The 12,818-nt window shown below is 36.4% G+C and overlaps 1 protein-coding gene across 1 annotated transcript in view; it reads left to right on the forward strand.

Annotated features, from left to right (window-relative positions):
• The window catches only part of Ogg1 (8-oxoguanine DNA glycosylase), a 42,925-nt gene that overhangs the window by 24,234 nt on the left and 5,873 nt on the right, over window positions 1-12,818 (forward strand). Inside the window, exons 4-5 of the mRNA XM_090369936.1 lie at window positions 8,300-8,444; window positions 10,663-10,712. Coding sequence (XP_090226062.1) covers window positions 8,300-8,444; window positions 10,663-10,712 — 195 coding nt within the window. The remainder of the gene's footprint in view (window positions 1-8,299; window positions 8,445-10,662; window positions 10,713-12,818) is intronic.

Genomic DNA, 12,818 nt, shown 5'->3' on the forward strand with positions numbered 1-12,818 from the left:
GTTTGTGAGCACACTTGTAGCACATCTAGCAGTTCCTATACTAGCCAAAACAGTCAGCTCTGGAAAAGTCTAAGATTGTGAAAATATCGTGGCTACAGCCTTTCGTGTGTTTGAAGCAGGTCACCTTTTTAATTTCAATGAGCAATACAACTTGCCAGAGCAAGTATGTATTGCTCGTTTGCTGTGATGAAGAAGAGCTTCTGATCTACATTGGGTGGACACAAATTATACGATACCTACCTAGTAATGGGTAGGCCCACCTTTCACCTAGATAAGGGCAGTCACACAGTGAGGCATTCAAGTCCACTAGTTCACGAAAGCATTCCACAGGTATTTCTATCCATGCTCTGATATATATCAGAATATGATACATATTCTTATGTATATGGCACCACGTTTCTGTTAGCCCAATTATATACTAAGCACTGGGAAAGGGAAAATGAAAGCAGGAGTGTGTTATAGGCCTAATGAATCTGATGAGTACTGTGAACAACTGTGCAGAGAAATAGTGGGCCAGTAATTCAGAATGTCTTGTAATGGGGGATTTTAACTTTCCAGATATTGACTGGAACTTATGGGTTGGTCACTTGCACACTAGCGAGACTTTTGTGAATTTATTGGAGGATTGTTTTCTACGGCATCATGTTCAAGGGCCAACCAAAGGGAGTAATACTCTTGATCTGATTATCAGCAGTGATTATTCATGCATTAAGAATTTGAAGATAAAGGAACCACTAGGTGACTGTGATCACAGTGTACTGATGTGGGATTTATTTAAAGATGTAACTACCATCAACGGTAAAGAGAAGGGTTTTTGTTTTCTCAAAGGTGACTACAGTGGTCCCAGACAGTTTTTAAATTCTATACAGTGAAATCAACTGATGATGTTAAAAACAGCAAATTCTAAATGGGATGCAGTGAGGGAAATAATCATAGAAGCTACTAGGCTTTTCATACCAACTAAACAATATTGTTCAAACCTAAATAGATGTCGGATGAACAAATGAGGCTCATGGCAGAGAAGAAAAATGTTTGAGATTCATATAAATTATCAGGTGACACACAAGCCTAAGACAGATATAAGCTGGTCTGTAATCAAGTTACAAAGGAGGTTAGGCAAGCGAAGGCTGATTACGAGAAATCCTTGGCAAAGGATGCAAAAAAAAACAAAGATTTCTTTACTTATGTAAACTCTAGAAGGAAGGGGATGAATCAGATTGGTCCATTTGATGTTGGTGGTTCGACTGTTGATAATCATGCTCAGATAGCTGACAAACTGATTGAGTATTTTGCATCCGCATTCACACATGAGGAATTCTGCAAGGAAGGGGAGGACAGATGTTTACTAAACTCTAACAGGGAGCTAAATAATTTTGTAATAATGAAGAGCAAAGTGGAGGAGAAATTGTTGAAGATAAACATGAAAAAGGCACTTGGGCAGATGGAATCTATCCAGTTATATTGAAGGAGGCAGCGAGGGAAGTTAGCAAACCCTTAGCCATAATTATGAGGGCATCCTTAAATTCAGGGGAGGTCCCATGGACTGGAGATGTGCAAATGTATCCCCAATTCACAGAGGGGGTTCAAAGGATTACAGAAATAATTATAGACCTGTTAGTTTAACTTCTGTTCTGGAGAAAATAATGGAGTCACTCTTTAAAGAAGTGATGCAAGATTGCCTAGACAAAACTGCAGTAATAGTTCAGACACAGCATGGGTTTGTTAAGGGGAAGTCTCGTCTGACCATTTTGATTGGATACTATAACGTGGTCACAGAGGAACTGGATGCAAAAAATAATTTTGATATCGTATACAGCAGACTCTCGATTTACCGTGATTGGATTAACTAGGACACTTCAAGACTCCAAATTAAAAATAAAAAAATCAACCAGAAATCATAAAATTTAAGTAATAACTAGAATAGTTATAAACAGAAATTTTGCAAGTCGTAAATAAGGGACAAGAACCAGCATTATAAGTCATCATTGGGAGATTAGTATGCCTATTATCTTGCAACCCCCTGCTGTCTTCACATCCGCTGCTCCAAAAAAAAAAAAATAAATAAAGGGAAGCATCATATTGGACCCGCAAGTAATGCGTGGTAAAAGTTTTTTTTGTTTTTTATCTATTGCCATACTTTTTACTTAGGTTGCTGAACTTTTTTCAGTACAGTAAGTTCCCGACTTATGTAACGTTATTTATATATATTTTTTATATGACTGAAGATTTCATTGAAGGGGGACACATTTAATCATAATACCGTAATGTAAAAACACACAGAATTCCTATTATCGCAAATGCAATAAGATTGAGTTTACTACCTGTTTATAATTAGATGCACTAACAGAAAAGACCAATAAACCGGAAAGTGCAAATTGTTTTTATTGTTTTATGGCAGTGATCTCCAGAAATGTGCTTTAGTAAAATGCAAGCTCGCATGGGGTGTAATAGTGAGTTTTTGCCCTGTGAAGTTCTTTTCAGAAAATTTAATTTTGACTGTTATCATGGTGCTGACTAAGAGAATAAGTGACAGCAGTAATAGTAAATCTATCAAGAAAAGGAAAGCGATCGAGTTGGATCAGAAAATGAAAATAATAACAATGTATAAAAATGGCCAAACATCAACAAGTATCGTACAAAATTCAGATTTGTCAGTGGCAACGGTGAACACAATAAAGAAAGACAAAATACGAGAAGTGGTGAAGCGATCAGCACCAATGAAGTCAACTATAATAACCAAGGCTACGAAATACAAATCAGTTTTTACAGTACAATAACATGTTTTTTTTTCTTCCTTTTATGTTTTCTTTTCTTATATGCGACTCTGGCTACTTCACCGCTGTCCCCAGATAAAGTTCTTAATTGAACTAATTAAAAATATATAACTAATTTTCTTCATTCTTCTGAGGATATTATGTGGTTTTTGTAATTTTGGCATATCAGGGATATAGTAGCAATATTTTGTTAGTCATTCCCGAGTTACGTAAAACTCGATGTAAGAAGTCCTGGAATGTATCTTTTACGTATATCAGGGACTTGCTGTATTTTTGGATTAATCAGGAAATCAATTATTCAGGAATTGTTTTTTACCATCTATCCCAGAAAATAGAGGGTCTACTGTACTTTGATTTCAGGAAAGCTTTTGATACTGTTTTGCACATTGAAGACTGCTTGGAAGTTACTAGGCTTATGTAAAGCCTAGTAGCTTCCAAGATAAGTTCTTTGAATGCTTCCCATTTTGAATATGATGTTACCAACAGCAAATTCTAAATGGGAAGCATTCAAAGAACTTATCTTGGAAGCTACTAGGCTTTACATACCAACTAAGAAATATTGTTCAAGGTTTAGGCCAAAATGGATGTCAGATGAACTAATGAGGCATATGGCAGAGAAGAAAAATGCATGGGATACTTACAAATTAACACATGACACAGAAGCCTATGATAGATACAAGTTGATATGCAACCAAGTTACAAAGGAGGTTAGGCAGGCGAAGGCAGATTACGAGAAATCCTTGGCAAGGGATACAAAGAAAAACAGCAAAGAGTTCTTTACTTATGTAAACTCTAGAAGGAAGGGGATGAATCAGATTGGTCCACTTGATATTGATGGGTCAACTGTTGATGATCCTGCTCAGGTAGCTAACAAACTAAATGAATATTTTGCATCGACATTCACACATGAGGAGTTATTCAGCAAGGGGAATGCCAGAGGTGTATTCAACTCTAGCAGTAAGCTACAGAATCTTGAAATAACTGGGAGTAAAGTGGAGGAGAAACTGTTGAAGATAAACACAAGAAAGGCACCCAGGGTGGATGGGATCTATCCAGTTATATTAAAGGAGGCAGCAAAGGAAGTAAGCAAACCCTTAGCCATAATTATGAGAGCTTCCTTGGACTCAGGGGAGGTACCCATAGACTGGAAATGTGCAAATGTGACCCCAATTCACAAAGGAGGATCAAAGGCTGACACAAGTAATTATAGACCTGTGAGCTTAACTTCTGTTCCAGGAAAATTAATGGAGGCACTGGTTAAAGAAGCACTGCAGGATCATTTAGACAAGACTTCAGTTATAGCTCAGACACAGCATGGTTTTGTTAAGGGGAAGTCTTGCCTGACCAACTTGATTGGATACTATGATGCAGTCACAAAAGAACTGGATGCAGGGAATAACTTTGATATTATATACTTGGATCTTAGAAAGGCTTTTGATACTGTTGCACATGGAAGACTGCTACACAAATTGGAGCAGTGTGACATTGGAGGCAAATTGCTGCTATGGATAAAGGGGTGGTTGAGGGGGAGAAGACAGAGAGTGGTAATCAATGGACACTGCTCATCGTGGACTAATGTTATTAGTGGAGTCCCTCAGGGCTCAGTGTTGGGTCCATTATTGTTTTCTGTATTTATAAATGATATTGATGATGGTATATCAAGCTTAATGTCCAAGTTTGCAGACGATACAAAGGTTGGCAGGGTTGTCAAGGACACTACTGACACTATTCTGCTGCAACAGGATCTGGAAAGGTTGAGCAGATGGGCTGAGAGGTGGCAAATGAAGTTTAACATTGACAAATGTAAAGTACTACACATGGGAAACAGCAACCCCAGAGCAACGTATCAACTCTGTGGTACTACACTGACAGTGGTAGAGAATGAAAGGGACTTGGGGGTGGTTGTGCAGGCAGATATGAAGTTCTCTGAACAGTGCAGACGGGCTGCAAGAGTTCATGGAGTATTGTCAATGATATACAGGAATTTTTCCAGCAGGGATAAGGAGGTGATTATTCCATTGTATAAGGCAATGGTCACGCCACACCTAGAGTACTGTATACAGGTCTGGAGGCCTCATTTCAAGAAGGATGTAGAGCTGCTGGAACGGGTACAGAGAAGGGCAACAAGATTAGTGAATGGAACAAAGGGGTGCTCTTACGAAGAAAGGCTTAAGTTTTGCAAATTACAGTGTCTGGAGACTAGGCACCAGCGAGGTGATCTGATAGAGGTGTATAAGGCCTTGAATGGTTTGAGCATGCTCAATGCTGATGGGATTCTTCCTCTCGCTCAGAATAATCACCTGAGAGGGCATAAATTCAAATTGAGGAAAGACAGATGTAGGATAGACGTGCGGAAATTTGCCTTTAGCCAGCGGGTGGTTGGTTGGTGGAACAGACTTCCATCCCTTGTGGTGGAGGTTGATAGCCTAAATAAGTTTAAGGCTCAGCTGGACAGGTATTTTGAACGAACAGAGGGGTGAAGTGGAAGTGGGTTTTTTTTTTTTTTTTTGGCTGGTGCTGCATAAGCTTGCTTTCTTGCATCAAATGCCTCTACTAATGCTAATGCTAATGCTTTACAAATTGCAGTGATATGGCATTAAGGGCAAGTTGTTGCAATGGATAAAGGGATGGTTGAGTGGGAGATGGCAGAGAATGGTAATAAATGGACACTGCTCTATGTAGACTAATGTTATTAGTGAAGTCCCCCAGCTTTCAGTGCTGGGCCCATTGTTGTTTTGTGTATTTATCAATGATATTGATGAAGGTATATCAGGTTTAATGTCCAAGTTTGCAGATGATACAAAGGTTAGCAGGGTTGTTAACGACAGTAAAGACAGTATGCTACTGCAACAGGATCTAGAAAAGTTAGGTAGATGGGCAAAAAGTGGCAACTGAAGTTTAACATTGACAAATTCAAAGTACTGCATATGGGTAGCAGTAACCCAAGAGAAACATAACAACTGTATGATACTACCCTCAATGAGGTGGAGAATGAAAAAGACCTGGGGATAATTGTGCAGTTAGGTATGAAGTTCTCTGAGCAGTGCAGACGGGGCTACCAGAGCAGGTCACGGAGTTTTGTCAATAATATATAGGAATTTTGTGAGCAGGGACAAGGAGATGATTATCTCTTTGTATAAGGCAATGGTCAGGCCACACCTTGAGTACTGTATACAGGTTTGGAGGCCTCATTTTAGGAATGATGTACAGCTGCTAGAACAAGTACAGAGAAGGACAAGATTCATGAGAGGAACAGAGGTGCGCTTACGAAGAAAGGCTTAAGTTCTGCAAGTTGCAGCATCTGGGAGACTAGGCTGCTGCGAGGTGATCTGACCGAGGTGTATAAGGCCTTGAATGGTTCAAGCAGGCTCAATGCTGATGGGATACTTCCGCTTCCTCAGATTAAGAACCTGAGGGGGGCATAGATTCAAATTGAGGAAAGACAGTTGTAGAATAGATGTGTGGAAGTTTGCCTTTAGCGAGCGGGTAGTTGATACCTGGAACAGACTTCCATCTGTTGTGGAAGTTGATAGCTTAAATAAATTTAAGGTTGAACTAGACAAACATTTGGAGTGATTGGATGGGTGAAATGGGATGGGTTTTTTTTTTTTTTTTTTTTGGGATGATGCTATATAAGCTTACTTTCTTTCTTGCATCATTTGCCTCTGCTAATGCTAATATCAGCATTAGTTGTCTTAACCAAGACTTCAAATTCAGCAATTTTATTGACAACACTCCTGACATTACTGTAGACAAGCTGAGACTAAATAATCTTCTATAGTTTACTACCCTGGCACACACCTTGAAGATATTTAGGTTTGTATCCCAAGTTTTTATCTTCTCCCTCATTTGAAACATTGCTACCGTCAGAACATCTTATCAACATGGGCTGTTTTAACAAATAAGAATTTGAGGTGCAAGCATTTTTTTGACCAATATCATCAGATAAACATGGATGTAAATTAACCTTTGCCCTGATTAGCAGTTTCCCTGAACCCTTAGGTATCATCAACGATACTGGCATAAATCCTTGCATCACCTTTGTTTAAACGAATACTGCCTCTACAAAATACATTCCTTCTACCTACAATTGCAAGCCATGCTGTTAAAAATTTTCCACCAGAGCCTTGCAGATTCTCTCAAGTCTCAATATAATCCCTAGGCTTTCAGCATAAAATCCTCCTATCTTGTCTGGACAGAATCGCAGACACAATACATTTAGACCTTACTCGTGGCATTTTTTCAGCATAGTCCTATATTTATCCAACAGATGGTTAGGTTGTGTACATATAACATCATTAGTCCCCATATGAGTAATAATTCTTTCTTTACCTCCCTTAAAATTTGATACTCTTTTGGTAACATCATCAGTTATTTCTCCTGGCAAACACACTCTGGTTCTGGACAATCTGTCTTTATTACAAAAAAATGTTACCCATTTCCCTGATAATAGTCTCCCAATAAAACTAGATCATCTTTGAGCAGAGCAGTCTGCACTTGATTATTCTTTTCAGGAACCTAAATTGTGGGTGAATCACTTGGCAGGTCAGTAGATACTTGAGTCCTTGACGATCTCCCAGTTACATTTGTTTCTAGGGCAAGCACTCATTTCCTCAGTGACTCAAATGCTTCTTGTAATGCACCAAGTTGTAATTTGAGATCAGTACACTCATTACATTGGTTGCAAAGAAAAGAATCACCAGATGAGCTAGGTCTGTCTACCAGACCAGCCTTAGAATACGTATGACAAAATTGCGATTCACACCAGAAATGCATGCAGGCATTTCCATTTGAGTCCCAATGCTCCAGGACTTTGTATTGTAAGTGGATCTTGTAACAACCATAATTTAAGTAAAATTTGATCTTTACAGAGATTAAGAAATTTAAATTTACAATATATTACAGAATTTATATTAACAAACTAGTGCAGAAATTAAACTGTTGACAAAACTTAAATCACTAAAGAAGTTACGAAATTCCCATCAAAATATCAATAGCAAAGGTTATCTGAATGTTAAGCTGTAGCTTTCTAAATACTTTACAAATTTAAACTTACAATATGCTACAAAACATATGGTTACATTTTAAATAGAGACTTAAAACATAATTTGATTTCTTCACTGAAAAAAAACTGATTTCTTCTTCAAAGAACGACGATACCTTTTTGTTTGTACTTTTTACTACAGTTGAAGATCTCAAAGAAGAAATATGATGTATTGGTTGTTTTTAAAATTTCTATTTATTATTGTTGAACTTTCTAAATTTAATAAATACAAATTAATTACACATGTTGAACTGTTCCCCTTATTTTTATATAATTAAGCTATTTAAAGACAAACTTTAATATCATTTTAATTGCAGGTAGTATTTAATTTGGTAAGCATCAAACTATTACTTTTCTTTTCTGAAGTTTGTGTTCTATTAAGAATCTGAAAACTTCTTTTATTATTGCACTTTCAGCTATTACTGTAAAAATTTTATGCTATGGAACACAGATTTAAGTACCTTATTTATTTATATAATAGGTTGCTGACTGTGTGTGTTTAATGTCCCTAGACAAACCTCAGGCCATTCCTGTAGATACTCATGTGTGGAAGATTGCAGTTCGAGATTACTTACCTCACTTAAAAGCTACAAAGTCACTGACATCAAAAGTGTACAAGGAAGTTGGTATGTCATTGTTTTTTTTTTTTTTTTTTTTTTTGTAACTTTAAGCTTTCTTATGTTGCCAGTACGATGATTTTTTTTTTTTAATTGTGGTTTTCCACAATTAAAATTACCTTAATTCTGTAACTCGTGATGTTAAATTAGAAAAAATGGAAAAGGCTTTAAATCTGTGGATAGAAGACCGAACTCAAAATAAAATTCCGTTAAGTTCACTCATCATTCGTGAAAAGGCAAAACTCCTTTATCAACACTTTAGTGAAACTGGTGACAGCACTGGCGGGATAAGTTTTTTAGCTAGCAAAGGTGCTGGTTTGAAAGATTTGTTTGAAATTTCTAATAAATATTACATTTAATATTAAATTGTTTCTTATTTTCATTTCGATGCCATATGCTTGCATTTCACTATGTGCTGTCTATGTACATAGTCATATTATGAAGGTACATATAATACATACATAGACAAAATTTTAGACTAGTTTTTCTTATAAATTTCACTTTGGAACAGAACCCCTTTATTACTATGGGAGCCATAACTCTGTATTCGTGTTTTCGGTATTCGCGGCATTTCTCAGAAACGTAACCCCTGATATATATAAATTTACTGTATATATATATAAATTTAAAAGAGAGAGTTAAAATTTAGTGTTGTATTAGTGAGATGTACAGTTTAATAATGTGTACATTATGCTGTGCACATAATGGTAATGTCATAACTAAGATTTGGAGAATTTTGTGATCTTATCAAAAATATAAATGTATATTTAAATTTAAAAAAAATATTAATTAAATTGCAATAACTATTAGAGCTCTATATTTATGTTAGCAAGCACTAGGAATTTAAAATAAATGTTTTTTTATTAGAATTAATTGGTCTCTAATATTTTTTTTTCACTGGTGCTGTTGCTGGAGAGTTGCACATAGCTTCAAAATTTTTTTTTTTTTTTTTTTTATGTCTGAATTTGTAATGTGTACTATCAAGAATAGTATAGAGTCCAGCAGGAAAGTTGAAATGGACTGGCTGTTGTTGGACCTAGAAATAGCCTGTAGGGTCCCAAATTTTTACAGATATCCATTGTTTTCTTCCTGTTTGTGTGTGCGCGTGGAGGGGGTATTGAAGTTGTTAGTATCTATCTATGTTCGACTTAATACTCAGATTGCCGTCTTGTCATTCCCATTTTCCAAAGTTGCTAGACGTGGGCATCTTGAGCTTTCAAATTTCTCTTTCTCATGGCCGATAGTGCACCTTCCTTCCATGTTTTTCTAGGGTGCCCTTGCCTTCTCTTCCCTTGTGGTATCCACTCATATAATTTTAGGCCATCTCACTTCATTCATGTGCAGCAGATGTCCAAACCATCTCAACCTACTATTTTCTGTTCGTTCTGTATCTTCATCTGCATCCATACGTCTTCTTATTTCCTCATTTGTTATCCTCTCTAGCCTAGAAACCTTAGCACTCCAACATAGGTAGTCCATCTCTAGGGCTCTAAGCTTCTTTTTGTCACCCTCTTGCAGTGTCCACACCTCACATCCGTAGCAAAGTACTGATTCCACTAAAAACTGTCCAATATGTGTTTTAGTTCTACGGGAGATACTGTTGGCCCACCGTATAGAGTTTAGGGCACTAAGAAATCTTCCTACTTTGATGAATTCTTGTGTAAAATTCCTCTTTCCCCAATCCTTTAGTTAATCTACATTCAAGATATTTGAAAAAGTCAACAGCTTTTAGATGTTCAATTCAATTCATCAGGATGTTTCACTGTGCTTAGGTATTCTGTCTTTGTAAAGTGGGGCCTGAAAAGACATTCAGGCCCCATTGGTCATATGTAAAATGCAATTTTCTCAACATATATTCTAAATCATAAGCTTCTTGTGCAATGATAACCTGATCATTGGCAAAATGTAGACTCCAAAGATATCTGTCATTAATAATGTTGAAATTGACAATATTGTAGGAATCAACCATTGTTAAATCTTCAGTTATCATTTTGGTCAAACTGAATATCTAGGGGAAGAGAATAGCTGATTACAAGCTACATTGTATATCTTTGAAATATATATTATTAACTATTAACATTATTTCACATTCATTCCAGACTGCTACTGTATTACTTGCCTTACTATAAATGCTGAACTAATTTAAAATCAACAATCACTCGACCATTTTTTTTTTTTTTTTTTTTTTTAAACTACAACCAGATAATATTATCTTTTAATTTTGCAGGTGATATTTTTAGAAAGAAATTTGGAGAATATGCTGGATGGGCACATTCTGTAAGTATTTTGATCTTAAAGGTGTTATTTTAGAAATGTGTTCATCATCTGCCCTCATAAATAGTACATAAAAACAAATGGCCTATCTTTTTTATATTTCCATTTATACAAGGTTATCCATTTAACGTGCAACCCATTCATTAATGATGTGCTGAAAAATATCTTCCTTTGTCTAATGACAACATAGGGAGCCATCAGATACAAAGGGAGATATTGATCTCCCTATGTATCTGATGACATTATGATAGCAGTGTACTTGAAAGCAGTAAATTTAATGGAGTGCATAATATAGGTTAGTCATGAGAAGAATGGTGTTTATTTAGGAAGATTACCTTATATCCAAATTATTTTTCTAGTGCTAAGGATCATTCAGTAATAAATATCCAGATAGGTCTTTACCAAATAAGACAGCCGTTCACTGCATTGATAGGTAGTGTGATTACTATTAATATTTTTATGAAACCCTCTCGACAAAAAAACCTGTAGAACCCATAGTACTTAGTATACTGTGCTTGAATTGAAGGTTGAAAAGACAGAAGATATTTGATCTGAATTTTTGTACATTATAATTTTCAAGAAATACATGTGAAGGTAGGTTGTTCAGAGAACAGAAGTAGATGGGATAGATGAGGAAGAGGCAAGTTAGTTTTGATAGTTTGGCGTTGGAGAGTGAATGGACGCTGACTACTAGCAGCATGTGTTTGGAGTGGTTTGGAAGAGAGCACGGGAATTATATTGAAAATTCATAAAAAAACAGTGCCCATGGAAGTATCTATAGAAAAGGCATGCAAAAGAAATGAGACAGAGTGGAGAGAATTTGTAGGGGTCATTAATTAACCCCTACTGCCCTTTTTTGAAATGAATAGAATCCTGGAGCTTGTAAGGTGGTTTTGAGGGCACCACCTCAGATGTGGGAACAATATTTTGAGGTAAGGTGGTTTTGAGATTTCTACAGTTAGAAGTTGTTTAATAAAAACGTACTGCCAAGAGCAAAAAAAAAAAAGAAAATGCATTTTCTGATGCAGAGGAACTAACGTTTGTAATGTGCTTATGCCAAGAGATTAGAAGTCTTCTCCAAATAAAGATATGTGATCTTGTCCGGAGATGTAAATGTCACCAAAGAGCATACAAACAGGTGTGTGTTTTTTTTTTGCAAGAAATAAGCCAGGACTGAGTTTTAGAAGGATTGAAGTTAACTAAATTTTTTTTGCCCCATTGGAAAATTATCTTGAAATTAGTGTTTTAGGAATTGGTGGCTATTTGATAAGTTGAAGGTTGTTTGTATAGGGCAAGGTTTCTCATACTGGAAAGTGTTTTTTTTTTTATGAAAACCCCAAACACGAAAGGTATCAAAACCTATAGTACTTAGTACCGTGCATGGGTTGAAGGAGAAGTATGGGGGGAGGGGGATGCCGAAACTTTGCTCTAGAGACTAAACATGGGTTTCACCACTTCAAGCCTCCAATAAGCAAAGTGGTGGTATTTCACCAGTTGATGAAAGTCATCTACCACCTGTAAGTGGAATGTAGTGTCATGTCATCAGCAAAACTGTGCATAGGATTTCCAGTCAGTGGAAGAAGGTATTAATATACAAGAGGGAAAAGAGTGAGAGAAAGAACTAAACATTGGGAAACGCCATCATTAATTGAGAAGTTAGATGACAGCCATCTGCCATCAATTGCAGTGAGCATTTAGATTGAAAATTGGCTACCCAATTCCTAAAAACAGATGGCAATCCATAAAATGGGAGCTTGTTCACATGACCAAATGCAACAATTTTAATAGAAGATAACCTGCAGGAAGTTGAATAATTGCTTTTCTGATTTCTTGGAAGATATCTACTGAAGCTTCAACAACACTGAGTTATACAGAAGTGTATATCAAGCCATGAAAAAGTTGGAAGTGTACATATCAATCTCAGGTTGTACATGAGTTCAATAGCCAGATAAAGCAGTTGGAGTAATATTACTGTAATTGATCTTACCATGTTGACCTATTTTTTTTTTATTAGATGAAGCCTGGTTTCATTTGGCCATTACACCAAAGCCAGATGATTGAATATGGTATACAGGAAATCCTCTACAATATTCTAATGAACCTTAGAAA

This window comes from Mastigoproctus giganteus, chromosome 3 (genome assembly GCF_048544385.1).
Source record: "Mastigoproctus giganteus isolate SK-2022 chromosome 3, ASM4854438v1, whole genome shotgun sequence".
NCBI classification, from domain to species: Eukaryota; Metazoa; Arthropoda; class Arachnida; order Uropygi; family Thelyphonidae; genus Mastigoproctus; species Mastigoproctus giganteus.